The sequence below is a fragment of the Lagopus muta genome, chromosome Z, assembly GCF_023343835.1.
Source record: "Lagopus muta isolate bLagMut1 chromosome Z, bLagMut1 primary, whole genome shotgun sequence".
NCBI classification, from domain to species: Eukaryota; Metazoa; Chordata; class Aves; order Galliformes; family Phasianidae; genus Lagopus; species Lagopus muta.
In genome coordinates this window covers 51,244,678-51,267,946 of record NC_064472.1, presented here as the reverse complement: position 1 = coordinate 51,267,946, position 23,269 = coordinate 51,244,678, and the positions used below count along the sequence as shown (strand labels likewise).

General features: G+C 41.2%; 1 protein-coding gene across 1 annotated transcript in view; it reads right to left on the bottom strand.

The window, feature by feature from the left end:
- Positions 1-12,969: 12,969 nt before the first annotated feature.
- CHSY3 (chondroitin sulfate synthase 3) overlaps positions 12,970-23,269 on the bottom strand; it is a 152,055-nt gene continuing 141,755 nt past the window's right edge. Inside the window, exon 3 of the mRNA XM_048931256.1 lies at positions 12,970-18,741. Coding sequence (XP_048787213.1) covers positions 17,176-18,741 — 1,566 coding nt within the window. The 3' untranslated portion in view covers positions 12,970-17,175. The remainder of the gene's footprint in view (positions 18,742-23,269) is intronic.

The window sequence follows — 23,269 nt, the reverse complement described above, 5'->3', positions numbered from 1 at the left end:
CTGGTGGCATTTGAGGCCAGGCTGGATGTGGCTCCAGGCAGCCTGGTCTGGTGGTTGGCGACCCTGCACATAGCAGAGGGGTTGAAACTAGGTGATCATTATGGTCATGCTCTATGATTCTATGGTACCAATTGAGATCTTACGTAAGGTAGTGGAAACAGTCCCTGATGCCTTCGGTGGCCTTGTACAATTGGGTTACAGAAGTGATGGACAAGGGAAGTGCAACCAATGTAATCTGCCTGGACTCATGCAAAATTTTTGACACTGTCCCACACAGCTCTCTTGTCTACAAACAGGAAAGATGCAGATTGGATTGATGGACTAATTCAGAAAAAAGGAACTGTCTGGATGAGTGGATTGTGAGCAATTCTACAAAGAAGGACTTAAGGGTACTGAATATAAGCCAGAGGTGTGCTCTTGCAGGCCAGAAGGCCAAGAGTAGCCTGGGCTGCATCAAAAGAGGGGTGGCCAGCAGGTCAAAGGAGGTGGTTATGCCCCTCTGTTCTGTCCTTGTGAGGCCCCACCTGGAGTACTGTGTTCAAGCCTGGGACCCCCAAAACAAAAAAGACATGAAAGTTGGGGAGGGACTCTACCAGGGAGTGCAGTGAACAAAACAGAACAAATAGAAAAAAAGGTAATGGCTTTCAGCTAAAAGAGGGGAGATTTGGATTAAATATTTGGGATAAATTCTTTACTCAGGGTGTAGTGACCCTGTCCAGCAGAGTGCCAGAGAAGTCATGCATGTCCCATCCCTGGTGGTGTTCAAGGCCAGGCTGGATGGATCTTCGGGCAGCTGGGTGGAAGGTTTCCCTGACTGTAAACAGGAGCTTGGAACAAGATGGTCTTTCAGGTCCCCTGCAATCCAAATTATACCATGTTTCTACGACTCTATGACACTGTACTCCATATTGTAGAGAAATCGTGCTAGTTTTACTTTCCTTCTTTAGTACTCATATATTCTCAAAGCTTGTTTGATTATATCTTTTTATGGTCTGACTCGTCAAAATTATATATGTGAACCATATGTGAAAAGGTAGTGTGAATATGCCACTGAGTTCTTTAATCCATTAACGTGCAAAACTCATTCTGCATTGCAGATATTACTTTGTAAATTCAGAAACTGATACTTATTATTGCCATTTTACCATTGCAAGGTCAATTTACATTTATTTGTAGAAAAAACTCTACCTCTTTCTGTTGAACACCACCAGCAATAATTTAATTGGCTACTTGCTGCTCTCTGGAGTTTTTACAATCATGGGTTGGTGGACAAATCTCCTTGACGGCTTTATGATGAACCCAATTTTGTTTATAATTTGTTGCCACTACTGGTAACATTAGAAAGTCTGTGTGAGAAATTCTATATACCCATATGTTCCCTTTTGTAGGAGGAAGCACCACTGTCTAAAAATTAAAGTCAAGCACTGCCAAAATGAAGATTCTCTCCTTTCTATAATTGCAATATTGTGTATAGAATATTTTCCCTCAACGTCAGTGATATTGACTTCAGTGCATTTCCTTTGGCAATCAGCATATTGCTATTGCTCTTTGATGTTTTAGAATAGACTTGCAGGAATGAAATTAAGCCTAACTTATGCTGCTTCTGGATACCTAGCATTATAATAGACGATCTTGAAAGAATATGAAAAGGAAAGCAAGCTTGTAATTGAATAGTAGTTGGATCTCTGTCTCAGGTATTCAGCCCCCACACACGTGATGGTTTAGTTTATCAGTATACAATATTGCACATAACAGTTGTTTCTGCCATGCTGAGAGTCAAATCTGCCAGCTTCCTACCTCAGTTCAGTTCTCGGTTAAGAAGGTAACTACCTTCCTAACAAGAGCAGCACTGCAGTTTCCATTGGAATTACCAATTAAAAAGTACCCTGAGATATTCCACAACTTTTCAGCCCGCTTAACATTGGGTCTTCTCTCATACATCTTTGTATCAAAGAGTATCCCATGCACAACGGAATGAAAAGACGGACCCTGAGCAGAAGATTATAGCAGCTGATTTGCACCTATCTACTTACTCCGTAGATGATCTTTAATTAGCAAGCCAGCAGTTTTTAGCAGTACATCTGCATCTGAATTCACTCTCAGGCTACCAATTAAACTCAGAGATAATTCAGTGGTATCCACTGGGAGGCAGCCAGCGTGTTTGAAAAAGATTTTCAACAGAGTTAAGTTCCGACAAGATAAAACATGTTGAAGAATTTGCCCAATTTTTCTCGCATTATTTTACTGCTTTTTTAAAAGCAGAATTTATTTATTTCAAGGGAATTCAGACAAGAATTAGTCCCTTTTTGATTTCTGCGACGCACTATGAGCAAACAAAGCCAGAAATAATTTCCAAATGTACGTAGGACAAACAGGTGAGTGGAGTAGTCAGTATGGCCTTACAAAGGAGAAATCCCTGACCAACTTGATAGCCCTCAACAATGAAATGACTGACATAGCAAACAAGAGGAGAGCAGCAGATATTGCTTTTCTTGACTTTATCAGACCAGTGTGGACTGAAATTCCACTGTAGAAAAGGCTTTGGGGGAATTGGTGGACAACAACCTGAATTTGTCATCCTATAAAAAAAATCCTCCTGCATGGCATTTGGAAGACCATTGCCAGTAGGAGGAGGGAGGTGATCATTCTTTCCTGTGCAGTAATAGTGAGAAACATCTGGAGTCATATGTTCAGTTCTGGGCTGCCCAGTAAAGATAGAGATGGATATAGTGGGATGAATCCTGTAATAGCTACAAAGATGATAAAGGGCTTGGAGCACATGTCATATAAGGAAAGTCTAAGAGAGTTGGGATGTTGAACCTGGAGAAAAGAATGTATGTGGAGATCTTAACCATATGTGTGATTACCTCATGGAAGTATAAAGGAGACAACAACTGAACTCTTCTCAGTAGTGTCCAGTGACGGAAAAACAGGCAACTAGCACAAACTGAAATACAGGAAAATTAACAAAATGTATCTTTGCTGTGGGTTCAACTGAAAAAGGACACAGTTTTCCCTTTGGAGTTACGGCCTCTCAATCTGTAGAAATTTTCAAATCCTGACTGAACAGAGTCTAATGCAACCCTGGGACTTTCCTTTGGATAGAGCTTTGGACTTGATGGTTTCCAGAGGTCTCTTACCATCTCAATCATTCTGTGATTGTGTGTCATTACATAAATATGAGCAGTACAGAAGCCTGAGGGTTTTCAGTAAGGCACTTAGTTTTCTTCAGGAAATACAAACCATTTTAAAAGAATGGTGAGCAGTAGAGGCCTTTCTGGATTCACTGCTTTGGGAGTGCTAGCAGAGCCAGCTTTGGAGTAGAGGCAGATGGGTGTATTTTTTTTCTTTTTGCTTCTCTTCCAAATACCTTTCCTGACATTTTAATTTATTGCATAAATTCTACTGTCAGAATATACTTAGCAGTTAAGTCTATAATAAATCAGTGTATTTGTTATGAGTTTCAGCTACTTCTTATTGTAAGCTATTATAAACCGTGATCTCATGAAGTATGTGTCTCAGGAGATAAGCACTTCTCCTTTCTTCCATGTTTTATTTCTCCATTTTAGAGGGCTCACTTTTCTGTCACCAAACCCTTTAGCGTCTGCTGCTATCAGTGAGACTCTTACATGCTTCAAACCTAATTTTGAAGATGTTTGGAAAGGTTTTGTGTTTCTTTTACTGGCAAGAAATTCAAAATGTCAGGAAAGGAGACAGAGGGAAGCAGTAGTAAAATTCAAGATAGTTTAGTGATTATTAAGGAAAAAAAAAAAGACAGAGATTAAGAAAATTCTCGTGATTACATTAATTTTCCTAAAGAATTAGAAAGCTTTTCTATTTTGTTGTTTTGCAGAGATTCCATTACAAAGATTATGAAGACTGTAGAGGGGTACTGCCTTTTCAGAAGAGAGGCTAGGTGGGAAGGGTGGGAGAGTTGCCCTCTATGTTCAAGACCAGATAGACTATGAGGATCTCCCTCTGAGAAAAAGTGAGGAGCAGGTTGAGAGCCTCTGGTTTAGAATTAGGGAAAGGAGTAATAAAGGGCACCTGCTGCTAGGAATTTACCACGGCCACCTGATGAAGGGGAGCCTACTAATGAACCTTCTTCCTTTAGCTGCAGGAGGCATCATGCTTGCAGGCACTCTTCCTGATGGGGAATTTCAACCACTCAGGTACCTGCATGGTGAGCTGCAAGAGATCAAGGAATCTCCTGGCATGTGTGGATGATAACTTTCTGGTGCAAGTGCCTGATTTATTGAAGAGGTGAAGCACTGTTCGATCTGGTGCTCATCAGTGCAGAGTTGATCATTAAAGGCAATAAGTTTGGAGAAGGCATAAGCTGCAGCAACCATGCCCTGGTTGAATCTGTGATCTCAAGGAACGTGGGCCTGACAAAGAGTAGGGTCAGGACCCTGAACTTTGGGAGGGTGAACTTCAGGCTGTTTAAGGAATTGTTGGATGAGATGGCTGCTCTTTAACAACGCCTTTCTGAGAGAACAAGAGCTCTCCATCCCTTTGAATAAGAAAGTGAGCAGGGGAAGTGGGAAACCAGTATAGCTTGGTGAGGATGTGGTGGTTAGACTGAGGGAAAAGAAAGAATTGTACTGGCTGTGGAAACAAGGGTGTGTCACCTGGAGAGAATACAGGGATGCTGTCTGGGTTTGCCAGAGAGAACATACCTCCTTTGGTGAATGAGGAAGGAGAAGTGGCTACATCGTATGTGGAAAAAGTTGAGGTACTAAATGAATTTATTGCTTCAGTCTTCACTGGCAGTCAGGATTCCTGTATTTCTCATGTCCCTAAAGCTCTTATCTCTGGGCCTCTAGGTGGGAATTGGGAGGGGGGGAATTCCTTCAAGTCCCGACTGTAAGGGCAAAGCAAGTCTGAGACTGTCTGAATGAGATTGAATGTATGCAAAACTATGAGGAGCCAGATGAAATACATCCCAGGGTTCTGAAGAAACTGATTGTTGTGGTTCCTGAGCCACTCTGTCATATTTGAAAAGTTGTGCCTGTCAGGTGAAGTCCTTGGGGACTGGAAAAAAGGAAACATCACTTCTATTTACAAGAAAGGGAGAAAGGGGGACCCATGGAACTACAGGCTGGTGAGCCTCACCTCTGTGCCTGGGTAAATCATGGAACAGATCCTCCTGGATGACATATTAAGGCATATGAGGAATGAGTAGATGATCCAAGAGAGCCAGCATTGCTTTACCAAGGAAAGGTTGTGCCTGACTAATCTGGTGGCCTTCTATGATAGCGTGACATCAGTGGACAAAGGGAAGATGACCAATGTAATCTACCTGGACTTGTGCAAAGCCTTTGAAGTGGTCTCCTATCACATCCTTATCTCTAAATTGGAGAGATAGGGATTTGAGGAGTGGACTACTTAATGGATAAGGAATTGGTTGGAAGGCCATAGACAGAGGGTTGTGTTGAATGGCACAGTGTCCAGGTAGAGGACAGTTCTTTTCAATATCTTCATCGGTGACTTCAGTGATAGGCTCGAGGGTGCCCTCAGCAAGTTTGCCAATGACACCAAGCTGAATGGTGTGAATGGCACATTAAAAGGAAGGGACAGCATTCAGAGGGACCATAACAAACTCGAAAGGTGAGTCAGTGTGAACATAATGAGGCTCAACACAGCAAAGTGCAAGGTTTTACACTTGGGTCAGAGCAACCCAAAAATGTATACAGACTGGGAGAAGAACTCCTTGAGACTAACCCTGTGGAGAACAACTTGGGGATCTTGATGGATGAAAAACTGAACGTGAGCCAGCAGTGTGCTTTTGCAGTTCAGAAGGCCAATGGTATCCTGGGCTCCATCAGAAGAGGGGTGGCCAGCAGGGACAGGGAGGTGATTGTCCTGCTCTCGTGAAGTCCCATCTGGAGTACTGTATGTAGGTCTGGGGCCCCAATACAGGAAAGATGTGGCGCTGTTAGAGAGGATCCAGAGGAAGACCATGAAGATGATCAGAGGGCTGCAGCAGCTGCCCTATGAAGACAGGCTGGGGGAACTGGGCTTGCTCAGCCTGGAGAAGAGAAGGCTGAAAGGAGACCTCATTGCAGTCTTCCAGTATTTAAAAGGTGATTACGAATAGGAGGGGAATCAACTTTTTACAAGGGTGATAGGACAACTGGGAATAGTTTTAAGCTCAAGGAGGGGAGGTTTAGATTGGATGTCAGGGAGAGAACTTCTTTACAGAGAGAGTGGTAAGGTGCTGGATTAGGCTGCCCAGAGAGGCTGTGGGTACTCTGTCCCTGGAGGTGTTCAAGACCAGATCTGATGAGACCCTGGACAACCTGGTCTAGTGGCGGATCTGGAGGTTGGTGGCCCTGCCTGTGGCAGAGTGATTGGAACGTGATGATCCCTGGGATCCCTTCCAACCCAAGCCATTCTTTGATTCTATTAAGGTGACCAGAGAAAGGAAAAAAATACATATTCAGAACAGTTTTATATTATAGTGATAAATATTTTTGTATAGGCAAATGGAAACAATTTGAAGCAGGACTGGAAACTCATTCAGCAAAATATTCTAGTTCAGCAGATTTTCATGGCAGTGACGTCACAAAACCACAACAGAAATAACATGTTAAATGTTCAAAATATTCAACTACTGTACTGTCTTGCACAGTGTGGTCGGTCTTCAAGTGCATGCTTCAACCTCACTAGCCCCATTGAGTGGATGGGCTACTGTTCATGCCCTTCCATTCCTTCACCAAGACTTGATTGCTGACATTACTGCTCTGAAGCTGTCCCAGCCAGAATTGCAATGACTGACCTCGAGGTGCAGGGGCGCTTCACACAGTTCCTGCATCCAAGGAAACCTGAGATAATGGAGAATTTCTCGGAGAGCGGCAACGGCTCTGCATTCACGCCCCCTGCCGAGAAAACGCCTCGGGATGGGCAAGGACGGGTAGTTGGACGTTAGGGACAGAGAGGAGGACTCACACGTGTGACTCCCGTGAGCCGTTCAAACGCTGAGAAGCCGTAAGCTACCCATTCACATTACTACACAGTGAGAAGGCTTGTTATCTCACTGAGTAGTCAGTGATGAGTGTGGGGGCACCTGTTAACAGCCTGGTAATGGGGCGAGGGTGGTGTCAGCACTACTGGCAGCCGGGCAGAGCTGATCAGTCGCACCCCATTAACGCTACCCTAATTCAGCTGTTTTGCTGTGGCTGCAGCCCGGAGGAAGCCTGGAGAAAGGTGGAGATCCAGACTGAGGTCTCGCGCACACATAAAAAGAAAGCTGCGGCTGAGAAAAATGTGGATACTCAGACTAAGTCTCGAAAAAAGATGCTAGTGCACAAGCTGCAGTACCAGAGCTTGGCCTTTGCAGTGCGAGGTGATGGAGACAGCACTTGTGTTAAATGCAGCTAAGTGACTTACTCAGCCTTGTGGTTGACCTGAAGGAGGAGGTGGAGAGCCTGAGGAACATTAGGGAATGTGAGAGGGAGATTGATTGGTGGCGCCAGTCCTTGTCGACCTGAGATCTTGGCAGCCAGCTGACGCTCAACATGGAGCACATTACCTCCTGCCACCTTGCAAACAGGTAACAGAGAGGAACCAGCAGGAAGACGGTGTTCCTGCTACCGTGAACCCCCTGTCCTCTCTTCCCCCCTAACAACAATGGTGAAGAATTAGGGGGCATGGGGCAGTGGCAAAAGACCCCTGCTTGGCAATGCAGGTGCACCAGCACCAGAGATTCTCCTGCCTCCCCAACTGCCCCTGTAGAACATGTACAGTGCTCTGCAGGGGCAGCTGGACAATGGCGGTTATGATGGTTCTCCCCAGTTGGGGGAATCACCAAAGTCCAGTTGGACCACAGTTAGTATTAAAATCCTTCCCACGAAGAAAAAATGATGGGTCATTGTCATTGGTGGCTCTCTGCTGAAGGGAGCAGAAGGACAAATACGCAGGGGGGTCTGCTACCTCCTGGGGCCCCAGGTTAAAAATGTGAAGAAGAAACTTCCTTCCATTGTATGGCCTTCAGATTACTAACCCTTATTGTTGTTTCAGGTAGGCAGCGATTATATAGGAAGTACTTCCCTAAGGACTATGAAAAAGGACTTCAGAGCCTTGAGGTGACAGGTCAAGGGTTCAGGAGCACAAGTCATGTTCTCCTCTGTCCCTCCAGTTATAGGGAATGATGAGGGACTAAATATGATGGGCCAAAGGATTAGTACCTGGCTCTGAGCCTGGTGTGCCTGACAGGGATTTGGGTTTTTTTGACCTCTGATCAATTTACACAAGACCAGACCTGCTGGCAACAAATAGCAGTACCTTATCCCACCAGTGGAAAGGGGCCTCATGATGGGCATTGGGAAGGTTCATTGATAGAGCTTTAAACTTGGTACCAAGGAGGGTGGGGGTGTAACTGGGGTCACTAGAATAAGCCTGTATGTACAGTGCTTGTAGGAGAGGGATGTAATAGTAAGATCCCACAGTCTTGTGCCCTGGTGAAGGAGGAGGACGAGTCACACTTTTGTAGGAAGAGAACAAGGGCTGGTATGAGGTTGGTTGCTATGGAAACACCTGTATATGGTCAGGAGGGTTTTACACACTTTCACTCAAAACAAGGCCCATCTCAGGTGCTTTTTTACAAATGGACACAGCATGGGTAATAAACAGAAGGAGCTGGAAGCCATTGTGAGGTCAGAAAGCCATGCTATGATATAGTTGCCATCACGGAAACATGGTGGAATGACTCAGCTGGAGTGCTATGACTTAGAGGGGACCCGATCCAGGTCTATAAATATCTGAGGTGTGGGGGCAGAGTGGCGAGGCCAGTCTCTTTTCAGCAGCTTGTGGAGACAGGACAAAGGGAAACAGCCAGAAACTGCAGCATAGGAAGTTCCACACAAATGTGCGCAAGAACTTCTTTACAGTGAGGTGACGGAGCACTGGAACAGGCTGCCCAGGGAGGTGGTGGAGTCTCCTTCTCTGGAGATGTTCAAGACCTGCCTGGATGCCTACCTGTGTGACCTGGTGTAGGGAACCTGCTTTGGCAGGGGGTTGGACTTGATGATCTCTGGAGGTCCCTTCCAGCCCTTACGATTCTGTGATTCTGTGAAAACTTGGACCTGCTGTTTGTTAACAGAGAAGGTCTTGTGGGGGATGTAAAGTTTGAAGGCCATCTGGGGCATAGTGGTCATGAGATGGTAGATTTCTCAATCCTTGTTGAACCACAGAGGGGAGTCAGCTGAACTGCCACCATGGACTTCTGGAAGGCAGATTTAATCCCCTTTAGGACCACCGTTGAGAGGGGCCCCTGGGAGGTAGTTTTGGAGAGTGTGGGAGACTAGACCCAGGAAGGCTGGCAATACTTTAAGGAATTTTAAAGGTGCAGGAGCTGACCATGCCCAAATCACGGAAGACAAGCCAACAGCAAGGAGGCCAGACTGGCTGAATAGAGACCTTTGACTGGAACTCAAGAACAAAAGGAAAGTTTATGGTCTTTAGAAGAGTGGGCAAGCTACTTATGATGATTACAAGTACATAGTGAAGCTGTGCATGGAGAAAAATAGAAAAGACGAAGCCCAGCTAGAACTGAACTTGGCCACTAAGGTCAAGAACAACAATAAGCATTTCTATAAATACATCAACAGTAAAAGGAGGGGTAGGGACAATCTCCATCCCTTGCTGGATGCCGAGGGCAACTTGGTGACCAAGGATCAGGATGAGGCTGAGGTACTTAATGCTTTCTTTGCCTCAGTCTTTAATAGTAAAAGTTGTTACTAGTTGTTACTCCCTGGGCACACAGCCTTCTGCACTGGTAGATAGGGATGGGGATCAGAATAAGCCCTGCATGATCCATGATGAGATGGTTTTGGACCTACTCTGAAAGCTGGATGCTCATGAGCCCATTGGGCCAGACAGTTTGCACACTAGAGTGCTGATGGATGTGGTTTCCAAGCCACTCTCCATCATCCTTTGGCAGTCCTGACTAACTGGGGATGTCCTGGTGGACTGGAGACTGGCAAATGTGATGCCAACCTTTAAAAAATGGCTGGAAAGATGATCCTGATAGGTACAGGCCTATCAGTCTTACCCTGATTGTGGAACAGATGATCTTGGGAGCCATCATGGACCAATTAAAGGTCAACCAAGGGATCAGGCCCAGTCAGCACGGGTTTATGAATGGTAGATCCTGTTTGACAAATCTGATTTTGTTCTATAAGGTTACCCACTTAGTGGATGAAGGTAAGGCTGGTCTACCTAGACTTCAGTAAGGCCTTCGACACTGTCCCCCACAGCATCCTCATGGAGAAGCTGGCTGCCCATGGTTTGGATGGGCATATGCTCCATGGGGCGAAACGCTAGCTGGATGGCTGGGCCCAAAGAGCTGTCGTCAGTGGAGTTAAATCCCACTGGTAGCTGGTCACTAGTGGTGTCCCCCCAGCGCTTGGTAGTAGGACTGCTTCTATCTGACAACTTTATTAATGATCTTGATGAGCAGATTGAGTCCACCCTCAGTACGTTTGGAGATGACACCAAGCTGGGAGGGAGTGTTCATCTGCCAGAGGGCAGAAAGGCACTACTGAGGGACCTGGATAGACTGCATCAATGGGCCAAGGTCAACTGTATGAGTTTCAGTAGGGCCAACTGTCAGGTCCTGCATTTTGGTCACAACAACCCCAGGCAACCCTATGGGCTTGGGAAGAGTGGCTGGAAAGCTGCCTGACATCTTGGTGCCTGGGTGTACTGATGGACAGTCAGCTGAATATGAGCCAGCAGCATGCCCAGGTGGCCAAGAACGCCAATGGCATCCTGGCTTGTATGAGGAATGGTGTGGTGAGCAGGACTAGGGAAGTCATCTTGCCCCTGTACTTGGCACTGGTGAGGCCCTACCTAGAGTACGGTGTTCAGTTTTGGGCACCTCAATACAGAAGGGACAGTGAGGTGCTGGAGCAAGTCCAGAGAAGGGCAACAAGGTTGGTGAAAGGCTTGAAGAATATGCCCCATGAGGAATGACTGAAGGAACTGGGGGTGTTTAATTTGGGGAAGAGGAGGCTGAGGAGGGACCTTATTGCTCTCTTCCAATACCTGAAAGGTGCTTACAGCAAGAGCGGGGTTGGTCTCTTCTCACTGGTGACAGGTGACAGGACAAGGTGAAATGGACTCAAGTTGCGACATGAGAGGTTCAGGTTGGATATCAGGAAAACCTTCTTTACAGAAAGGGTTGTTAAGCTGGAATAAACTGGAATAGGCTCCCCAGGAGGTGCTTGAATCACTATCCCTGGATGTGTTTAATATCCATTTGGATGTGGTGCTCAGGGACATGATTTACGGGAGGATTCTCAGAGTTAGTAGTATGGTAAGGTTCTGGTTGAACTTGATGATCTTGAAACTTGATCTTTTCCAACCTGAGCAATTCTATGATTCTATGATTCTAAGATTCCTGACAAGAAATGGGGTACTTGACAGGGACTGTATTCCTCCTTCCACAGGAAAATGGAGGCTCTGAACAAAAACATGCAACTACTGTAGCAGTATATATTGCAAAGGGAAAGACCTAAGAAAAGGAAAAAATGGAAAGGAGAAGATGAGTTATATTAAACCAACTCATTAAACAATTGAACAAATGCCAGCAGAAGAAGACTACAGAATATTATTCTAAAAAAGAAATGAATTAAGAAAGTATTGATTTAACTTCATGTGTTATATGCAGACTTTTAACAGAGGAAGACTTTCAGTGGTATTTTAAATAGTTATTTTAAGTAGTTATTCTAAATAGTTAGACCTTTATCTAATATTCTGTGCTGCAATTCAGGACAATAATCATCACTGCTACCCTCACATTGTGGCTTACCTTACAGTCCTCTTTTTTAACCTCACCTGTTTCTCTTTTTGAAAAGTGGAGTAGAAAAACAAACAGTCCTCTAATCACTAACTTAGAAATTCTTAGCTTTGTCCAATAATTTTTATTGTCTTCAAGGTGGAAATATGGAAAACAAAGGATGTAGACAATAAATATGTTTTGTTTGTTTCTTGAAGTTGGCTTTGTTCTTTGGTGCAAAATACCCCGTGTGGAAAAGTACGTGTTAACTAATTACTACACCAAAATATATTTAAATCAAATATTTGCTCTATTTATAATCATCTGTTATTTTTCCTGGAAATCTCCACATTTCCTCAAGGTCTACAATGCGCTCCTAAGCCATTTTACCATTGTTGCAACTTTTTTCAAGAGCAGTGTGGCTCTTGAAAAACTGCACAGTGGTTTAAGGCTCCAAAAGGCACTTCTGTGCATCCTTCTAGTCTTTGGTGAGTGCACAAGGCATTTCTCTCTGTAATTCTGGCACAGAGTCTTTGGCATTTTTTCCCCAGGTCTCACACAATAGGTATAGGTAGTAGGCATTCAAGTGCAAGGTTTAGCCCCACTGAGTGGATGGACTACTGTTTTTGCCCTTCCTTTCCTTCTCCTTAAGGAGGTAAGAAACTTCAGAGGGATCACATCTCTCTTTCCATGGGAAAATGGAGGTTATGTGCATTACACCATGCCACCCTATCCCAGTAAAACTTCAGTTTAACTTCCTCCATTCACTCATTCCAAACCCTGATAAAAATTGTCCTTCTGCTTCCCAAAAGAATTCAGCAGCAGAACCAGCTCTTCTATGCTGATTTGGGTTGCCTACTTGCAGCCCCAAGGAGACATTTCAAGCAGTGCTGGTAGCAGTCAGGAAGTGCCTCAGATAGAAGATGGAGATTCCAAAGCGACTCCCCAACATCTCTGCCTTTCTCCAGGCTGAGAAAAAGCATGCTCTGATGCAAACACTCTCAAATTAAGTACTGTGAACAGGAAATCATGTCAGGATTGGTCTAAGCCATGCATTGCTAAGATTCAGGGAACATATTTTCAGGGTAAGGAGGTTTTGGAAAGACTTGTCATTTTGCTCAATTGTGAATCCATTAATTACATATTTACAAAGGGACAATGTACAGTTAGAAACTTCATTTTACAACTGAGACTGTGATTGAGACTAGACAAAAGCAAATGGTTAGCAGAGACATTCCAATTTTAATCTATACATCCACAATATTACTCTAACACTTTAGTGTTTTTTTTTTCTTTTTAATATGATCTCTTTATAAAGCATTTATTCCTTAAGCAAACTAACACAAGTACTCAAGTTATCTCAGGATAGTTATTTTAAAAGTCAATGCAGTAATTCATAATAAACATAATGTTTTTTTTGTTTGTTTGTTTTTTGTTTTTTAAACAAAGTCATTCATCATATAAACAAACGAACCAGTCAGACATTAAATAAATATTCATACTGGTGGATACTAACTTTTTGCTTTGGACCTGATCCTGCAAGCCCTCTGTATACATCAATCCCCAGAGAATGATTGCTTTAATTTCTTGTTCTATTCTACTATTTTACTTTGAACTGAGCAAATAATTTCTGGCCTCTAAGTTAAAAAATTGAAATAAGCACCGGATTATACCTCAGCAGATGATTTCCTTACACATTTGTAATCATTATTTACATTATTTTCACTCATGTTTTCATTCATGTGCATGAAATGTGTAAGGAAACTTGGAGCAAAACACACAAAAGCATGCAGAGGGCCTCAGAGAAGAATCTTCCTTTGAATAGGAAAGTATGTAGGGGGATCAAATGTACCCTCAGCAAATGTACCCTTGGTGATGATATAAAGCTGAGTAGTGCAGTTGACACAACGGAAGGGAGAGACACCACCCAGAGGGACCTGGACTCAAAAAGTCCAAGGCTTAAAAAGTGGGCACATGAGAACCTGATGAGATTCAACAATGCCAAGTGCAGGGTGTTGCACTTTAGTCAGGGCAATCCCAGATACAGACTCCCTAAGAGCAACCCTGTGGAGAAGGCCTTACAGGTACTAGTAGATGGGAAGCTGGACATGAGCCAGCAGTGTGCTCCTGCAGCCTTGAAGGCCAACTGTATCCTGGAGTGCATCAACAGAGGGGTGACAGCAGAGAGAGAGAGAGGTGACTGTCCCCCTCTGCACTGCCCTTGTCAGGCTCCATCTGGAGCACTCCATCCAGGCCTGGGACCCCCAGCACACAAGAGAAGAAGAGCTGTTGGAGCGAGTCCAGAGGAGGCCACGAAGATGCACAGATGGAGCACCTCTTTTAAGAAGAAGGTGTGAGAAGGCCGGGCTTGTCCAGCCTGAAGAAAAGAAGGCTCCAGGGACACCTAATTGCAGTCTTCCAGTGCTTGAAGGGAGTTTACAAGCAGGAGTGGGACCGACTTTTTACACAGTCCAGTAGTGATAGAACAAGGGGGAATGGCTTTAAACTAAAAGAGGGGAGATTCAGATCAGATTTTAGGAAGAATTTTTTTACTTGGAGGGCAGTGAGTCTCTGGCACAGGCTGCCCAGAGAAGCCCCCTCCATGGAGGTGCTCAAGGCCAGGCTAGATGAGGCACTGTGCAGCTTGATCTGGTGGCTAGTAATACTGCTCATGGCAGAGGGTTTGGAAGTAGGTGATCTTTTAAGGTCTCTTCCACCCATTCTATGATTCTATGATTCTATGAAATCATCACAAACATTTATCAGCAGGAATTCACTTTCCTGTTCCTTGCTCTTGGCTTTCTAATCAAACTAAGCAAGAGCTTTGCACTCATGCAGATTCAAAGAGAAGTCTGCAAGAATTCCTTCAAAACAAATATTTTTATTTTCTAATAATTTTATTTTCTCCAGACATTTGAGCCACTGATACTGGGCTAGAAATTTCCAGAAGAATGATAAGCAAGAAGCTCTCCTCTGGGAGGGCAGACATGCATGAGTTATCTGCTGTCATCTACTACAATTACTAGCTTTTCTGAGGCAATGCACCTGGCCTTCTTAAAAGCATATAAAAAGGCTATGGCCAGCCCTTTATTATCCAGTACACCGATTCCCCTTCAGGGATGCCTTTTTCCTCCAGAACAAGCCACTCATAAATAAGAGACATTAATCGACCTATGTATCCTCCTGGTGCCTTACGAAATTTTATCAGGATATCTTCACACAAATAGACTTGCCAATGAATTCCAACCCCTTGGTTGCTGTTTGAAAGGAAACACAGAGAGGATAGTGGGAGGGGGATCACTATGAAAAATGTATTTAAGCATAAGAAAACTTCAACAATTGCTTACGTTTTGTTGTTGTTGTTGTTTGTTTGTTTTTTTTCCAGTTGTCATGGCTTTATGATGTTTGGTTATCAGTATTCCACATCATAACATCATGTAGAGCACTGGGAGTTAAAATGCTAATGCTCCACATCCGGGTACCTGTCCTGGAAGAAGAGAACTACTACGTCCCCCAGAGAACTACTTGCTGTTCTGTTATCATTTCTGCTCAGTGGGAAAAGATAAAAGGCCTTCTTAGGTTACCTAGTCCCTGTTGCGGGTGCTGTCTCACCACAGCGTTAGAGTAAGAGCTTTGGCTTTCAGACACACTCTCTCATTTAATTTGATTTACTAGTTTCAACTGCATTTTATTATATTGTATTATGGTGTGTTATCTTGCATTCTGATATCTTATTTAGTAAAATAGTTTGTTTCTCCTCAGATTGTTGCTGCTCTTTTGTTTTTAGGCCCATCTCTCTCTCCTTTTCCCCTTTTCCCTTATACCTTTTGCGGGATGCAGGTCCCTGTGTCCCTCCACCCCGCCAGTCACAAGACCATGCCAAACCAGCCCGTAAACCTTTGACACCAATTCAATTTGAAATGCAGATTGAAATCTAGAGTACTGAGATCAGAAGTACCCGATGTATTTAAGTTTGACTGAAGGTTGATGGTTTCTTGGATGTCTTTGAACTCTTACCACAGTATAATATGAAATGTTGCAAGTATGTGGTAAAAATAATTATAACAAATTCACTGCCTGAAATGAAAAAAAAAGGAACATCTTTTAAAATGATTCTCTATGATTCTCTATACATATATATATACATATATAAATATATATATATGTATGTATATAGAGGGACATATACACACACACCGCACACACACATGCACATTTGTAGATCCCCATATAAACATTTCTTCAAAATACAAAAAGTTGGTTCCATTATTTCTTAAGTTGATATCATTTTAAATACTTTACTCCATAAATCAGTAATACGACAACATCAGGCTGTCCAGAGAGATAGATTTTAACACAGTCTTATAACCTCCACTAATATAAATATATTGGGAAGGAATTTTGACCAGCAATTATAAATTTTGAAACTTAAATAATTATCCTACAATTACTTTAATTTTAACAACAAATTGTTTCTGAGTACCAATATTCACAGAAAACATAAAAAAAAGATACAGCTTTAACTTCTAACGCTCTCTATCTAGTGCAGTTTATGAGAGGAATGTAAAAGAAAATTACATATTAGAGATCCATTCTAAAAAGAAACACCAACTTATATGTTTCAAAAAAAGAATGTTGTTTGCCTGCACTTTACCATAAATGACCATGTTATGTCATAGCTTCTTGTCTGCAAATGAAGGACATTGGTTCAGAAATCTCCTAAAATGTATATGAGGATTAGATTAAATTCCTTTCCTTGTGAAAATAAAGTTCATTTACACTTAGAGTGAAGAACATCGAGGAGTTTGTTACTCTAATAAGACGTTTAAGGTAACTTGGTAGCCAGTACCAGTTGCATTTGCAAGCAACTCCTCGGCTTTTCTTCCTTTTTAAAAATAAAGGTACAATCATAGTTATTCGCTTACTTTAAAAATTCTAAAGATGAAGAAAAGTAGTGTTTATACATATAAGTCCTCATATAAATTATAAAACTCAAGTTTATCTAACAAAGTTCCATCCCCAGAAGAAGCATAAAGCACTTTTGTGGTACCTTCACTTTAAATATTTGTATCACATCAAGTCTGAAAAATGCAACAAAGATGATACTGTATCCTAAAGCCAAAAAGAATATTCTTCTGATGTAGTCTCTTGTGATGGATGTGCTCCATGAGATCGTGTGATTGCCATGGTTTGATTGATTTTCAAATAAAAGAAATCTGGAAGAGTTTACCTAATCAGTTCAGTAGGTATAAGAAACATCAGTGAACAGCAGACTCATCTGGTTTGAGGTCAGCAGTCTTTGGAAGACAAAGAGAAGGGAGTTTAAAAATACAACATCAAAATAAAAAAATAATGAGGTAAACTCCCCTTAAAAGGCCAAATGGGTTGGGATGTCAGGAGACAGTTCGATTGTATCTGACACCCAAATATTTCTCTAGCCAGAGTTCAGCGAGCTGCATGGTTGAAGCAAATGTACTTGCTTTGGATCCTAAGCACATTTTGTATTGTTTTGGATCTAAACTGGGGTCACAATGAACTGGGTGAAAAATATGAACAACTCCTACTTCTTGACTTCTAAAAGCCTTCAAGCCTGATGTTATCACTTTAGTATAGAGGTCTACATCCTCAAGACCCCAGCCTTGAATTGAGGTATCAAATCCACCAGCAGTAAGTAGGTCACTTTTGTAAATACACGTAATTCCAAATCCATACTCCCTCCAAAATCCAGTTCTTTTTGTGAAAATAAAACTACTGTCAGCTGGAGGGTTGCCTCCATATATTACTTTTGGATCATACTGGCTGAAGATGATAGGGTAGTAAACCTGTTCTCCCTGAATAGTGTTTTCTCTGCATCTCTGTAGGAAGTCTGGTGTGAATATCAGATCAACGTCACAGAACAACAGCAAAGTGCCATTGTCAAACTGGGATGAAGCCATTTCAAGACCTAAACCTCTGGAAAACTTTCCTGCCATAGGAACCAGGGTCATATCTGCTTTAGGATACTTCATGCTATATTCTTTAAACAGCTCTATGTGTTTACTGGAATCCTGTCCTAACTCAGAACTGAAGAGAATTATTGCCAACTTTACATTCTGTCTGGGAATCAGACAAGTCTTCTCAAAGTTTTCCATAAATCTTGAGAAAATGTCAAATCTTCCTATAAGAGGGACAAGAATATGTATTTTCTTGTCACTGTGTCCCACAATGTCTTTGGTGCCTTGGAATGATGAAGAAAAAATCTTTAAAGAATTTGAAAGAAAAGAGAAAGATTGTGTGTCAGCATTGGTGTCCTCCAGCAGGCTTCTTACATCTAGTTCTTCTGCTTCTCTGAAGAAAGGTTTGCTGAACAGTTGCTGAAGGAAAGCATGACGTCTCACTGGAACTGTAACTTTCCTTCCTTTGTGCCTTTTGTACAAGAGCAGTAAATCCAGGATGTACTCCACCCCATGCATAGGATCCACCCTGCGGTATCCATATTGTATTTCCTTGAAATCAATCAGTCTTCCTCTAGACCTAGAGTTCTCATTTATCATTTCCATGACTTGCATCACAGTGTCATCTAGTGCAGCCCGCAGAACACTGCTCACACTCTGCCGGGGTGGTTGGCCCTCTACCATCGAGTAAAGAAATTTTCCTGTCAGAAATTCCCACTCGATGACTTCAGATCTTTCATGTGGCTGGAAATTATTGAAAGATGGTATCACTCCCAGTTGCTGATCTTCCTTCGTTACTTTGCTGTTACTAAGTTTGCTCATGAGGGCACGTTCCCGATGGAGAAGAATGGTTCGATAGCGCAGTTCGGAAATTTTGCGACTCAGTATGTAATTGTGCAGCCTATATTGGTAGGCTGGCCTTTTGTTTGGATGAAGTGTTATAGCTGTGTGAATTTTGCTGTTGTGAAGGTCTTGAATATAACCCATGCGGTTGTGTTCATAGTTCTCGTGGAACAATTGCTGCATCTAGAAAACAGAGGAAAAAGAAAGACATTAACTAACAGACACTGCTTCTTCCTACAAAATGATCTACATTCATTAGCAATTCTGACAGATCACAGCTGTCTTTAAGCACAGAATTTTGAAGTATTCAAGAGGCTACTGGTTTTGATTGATTTTGGTCTTAGTTACAGTACAAGCCACAGTAAGTAACTAAACCTAACTAAACAGAAGGGCAGATATTTTGGGACCATCTTTACTTCATTTACATTGTGACAGTGATAGGACAACAGGGAATGGCATTAAAGGGGAGATTTAGGTTAGATGTGAAGAAGAAATTTTTCACTCAGATTGTGGTGAGGCACTGGCACAGACTGCCCAGAGAAGCTAGGGACGCCCAGCTTCTGGAACACACCTGGAGATGTTCAAGGTCAGGCTGGATGGGTCCTTGGGCAGCCTATCTGATGGGTGGCAGTTCTGCCTATGGCAGGGGGATGAAAATGGATAGCCTTTAAGACCCCCTACAACCTAAGCCATTCTATGAGTTATGATTTAACTGCAACACTAATCAAACCTGTAACTGAGGTCTATTGGTAATTTTTCCGAGTTCTCATGTGCAGGCTGAACTATGGATGTTATGCATGAAACATCAAGTCTTCAGATACATCTAAAACCTAATTAGCACAGATCCTTACTAAAAGGTTAGCACCAATGAAGACACATTTTTTAACATGACCCTGGATTTCTACCTACAGAGCTCATAGGTGCTTGTACCTCCTACACCCACACTCAGATGGATAGTGCTACTCTGTATTCATTAAGCAAATGGACTTCATTTCAACACAACTTTTTTTTTCTTTTTTTTCTTTTTTTTTTTCTGTTGGGGACCAGCAAGGGGCAAAGAATTAAGGGACAGATACATAATAATTAGAATTTGTGCACCAGGAGAGATACATACAATAGTACGTCAAATAAACTACTGATTCTGCTAGCATAACTCATCCTAACTGACTTCCAACATACTTCTGTGGCAAGAAAAGTTTACTTCTGACAAATTACTGATTGTAATGTCTACTAAATAGTGAAGAGATATATAGTCTAGGATTTTAAAATATCTAGTCTTTGTAGGCTTCTGTCCAAACAGCTGAACTACAAAGAAATCATAAAACTTCTTCTGACTCAGCTTAAAAGCAAGCTTGGCTCACTATTTAATGTTATGAATATTCATTCTTTAAAAGCATTATGGAGAAGTAAAACATTAAGTCCATGAATAAATGCAAGATCCACAACACCTATTAATTCCACAGGAAAACAGAAATTGCCACTGAGTGGTAGAAAAAGAATCTGATCTTTTTCATCAAAAACCAGATTGGTCAGTAATTAATATATATGGAAGATGTGCTAATGAGACAGAAAATCTTGTTCCATTATGTGTTGTAAGTTTAGGTATAATCAGATTTTAAGATTAGTATTGAAGTTTGTCTTTAATATACTGAGGAAATCAAGATAGGTGGCATCCAATGACACAATGTCTCAGATTGAAAACGTGTAAACCATTTTATTGCATTTCTTTAAAGAATGGAGACTTTGCTACAGGAAATAATAATAAGCATAAGGCAATAAGCATACAGTAACTCTTACCAAGCTAAAATCTACAACAAGTATTCAAAAAACAATAGGCATGTACAAAAAATAGACAGTGTCATATTCAGAAATGCAGAGGCTTACGACAAATTTATAGAACCTCTCTCCTCATCCCATTTTGGCTGCAAATCCCTGTGTACTATTATTTGGGTGAGCATGTTTAGGCTACACTGGAAATGTCATGGTTTTATTAACCAGGCCAAACCAGGCCTAATCATGACAGGAAAAACAACAACAACAACAACAACAACAACAACAACAACAACAAAAAACCCCAACGAACTAATAATGAAAAAATCCATTCACCAATCTTAAATTTGCCTTTAACAGATATTATTTCAGAGTGACAATATTAGTTACAAAAAACATTCATGCAATTCGCGTTCACAGAATTCCTGTCTAAAACTGTTAGAATGCATTAGTCCTGTCTAGAGAGGCATTTTTCTTCTTACTTCTGATGAGTTGAACCAAGGGCATGGTGTGGCGATTTCCTTGCTGTCATAGATAATATGCAACAATACTAAAAGTACTGAATTAAAGAATCCAAGAATCTAGGAATGGTTGAGGCTGGAAGGGACCTCTGTCCATCTGGCTCAATCTCTGATCTAGCAAGGGAAGGTGGAACAGGTGAAGACCTTCAGGAGTGTAGGCACACAAACTCTCTGGGAGAGGGTTACCAGCATCACTGGTGAAATCAAAACATGGATTCCTTGTGGATGAGAGATGGACAATGACAGAACAGAAAGGTTATATGATGGAGGACCGAATTCTAGAGAAAAATTCCTGGGAATGGCCCGAGTGAGGATGCTTTATCTCTGGAAGAGTCATTTTCCCTCCTTCCCCTATGATTCACGTTTTTAATCACGCAAAAACATCTGATCAGGTGACATTTCCATCTCTCCAGTGACAGGCTCCACTCTCTTCCTTCTCCATTTTAATTAAAACTGTCTACTGTGTGGTTTGCAAGGCAACTCTTCTTTCAGAAACAAATTCCCAACAGCTATGCCTGCTTTCATAAGACACCAGAAGTAACAGTATTTTATTAATCACAAATATATTCCAATGGTTATATTATTTATGGGAAAAGTTGAATCTGTGATTTTCACTTTCAGAACTTCACATTCAAATTTCCTTTTAGGAGAGAAAGAAAATGTGTAACTTTGAAAACGAAAGAAGTAAAGGCTGTTTTCCTACTGAAGGGTTGTCAGCATCTTTCTTCACAATCCTCAATGTACCTCTCTTTTTTATATCCTCTGATCATTATAACACAAGTTTCTCTTCTTTCTCCACAAAATGAGTATTTGAGTAAGATTGAAACAATCATAACAACTGTTACACATTTATCTTATGGCATCTCAATCTTCAAAGCAAGTTTCATTTAAAGGAGTTTTAAACATGAAAAAACATTAAATTGTTTTTTACCACAAATACTTTAAGCAGTTGACAGTCACTGTAAAACTTAGCACTTCCCTTGTGCAAACATTTCATAACCCTACCTTGACTTATTAAAAGCTCAGCGTCACAGCAGATTCACTAGCAGCATTCATTCAATAGGGATATTCTACTTACATAAATAGTGCATTTTTATTGCATTCAAATTTCAGATGCCTTGCTTTATTAGATATGCTCCACTTAAATCACAGTGAGATGTACTCCATTATATTAATGACTTAATTTTGATAATCAACAACAGATTAACAACAGCAATGAAAAGAAGTTGCTATCAACTCAGTAATACAGTACTATCACACATATATAAAGCTGCACTAAACCATTTTCATCATTGTTACTGAATATTTTTAATCTATCTCATTAACAAGAAAACAAAGAGAATATATATATATATATTATTATTCTCATATTATATATATATATGAGAACATATATATATATGTTCTCATATATATATATATGAGAACATATATAATACTGAATGTATAAAATCTTTGTGAAGAAAGGTATTGAGCATTCTTACGCACTGTTTGCCCAAAGCCAATCATAATTCCCAAACACCACTTTAACGCAGAGAACAAATAAAAGAGAAATAAACTTTCTGAAAATTTCAGATGATGCTTTTTTTCCCCTTGCAAAGTGCAGCCATAGCAGTTGTAACAATAACTTGTTTGAAATAGCTGACTTCAATTAATCCAGTGGAACCAAATTTCTCTTTTTTATTTTTAATACACCACTATGACATTTTCATTTAAAAATTTTAATAACATTTTTTTTGGCTTCTTAGAATTTCAGATCTGAAATTTCTATGAAAATTATCAAAACGCTTTTCTACTTTAAGTTGTTTTTTTTTTTTTTTTTTTTGTAATCTTAGTTCCACATAGAAAATTGTTTTCAATACTGTAGGAAACGAAAAAGTCTTCTTAAATCTCAAATTATTAAGTTCTAGATTAAATCACCTCAACATGATCTTAACTTCTTGAAATTTCTGAAGAAGGTGTTTGATCCTAGGAAGCAAAGGGAAAGATGGCTATTCTTCTCAGAGAATGGATCTATGCAAGGTGTAAACATGTTATAAGTGATCTAGAAAAGGAAATTACTTAGGAGGAGGCAATTCAGATACTTGGAAATATTCAAATCAAAACCATTCAGCTAGATAAATGTAAAGCTGCCTTCAAAAGCTGTCATGATACTGAATGGCTAGGTAATAAAACAGCAGATTAAATTATGTGCAGAAAAATGTAAACTACATGTGAAGAAAGCAATTCTAATTATACCTGAATGATGGGAGATTGCGTGACAGTTGTTGGCACTCTGTAATGTTACACAATTGTACAGTAGACAATTACGTGCTAATGTAACTTCACTGCTCAGTAGTGAGCAAACAGGACCTACAGAGTCAACATAGGAAGTTCCACACAAAATATGTAAAGAATTTCTTTAAAGTGAAGGTGACAAA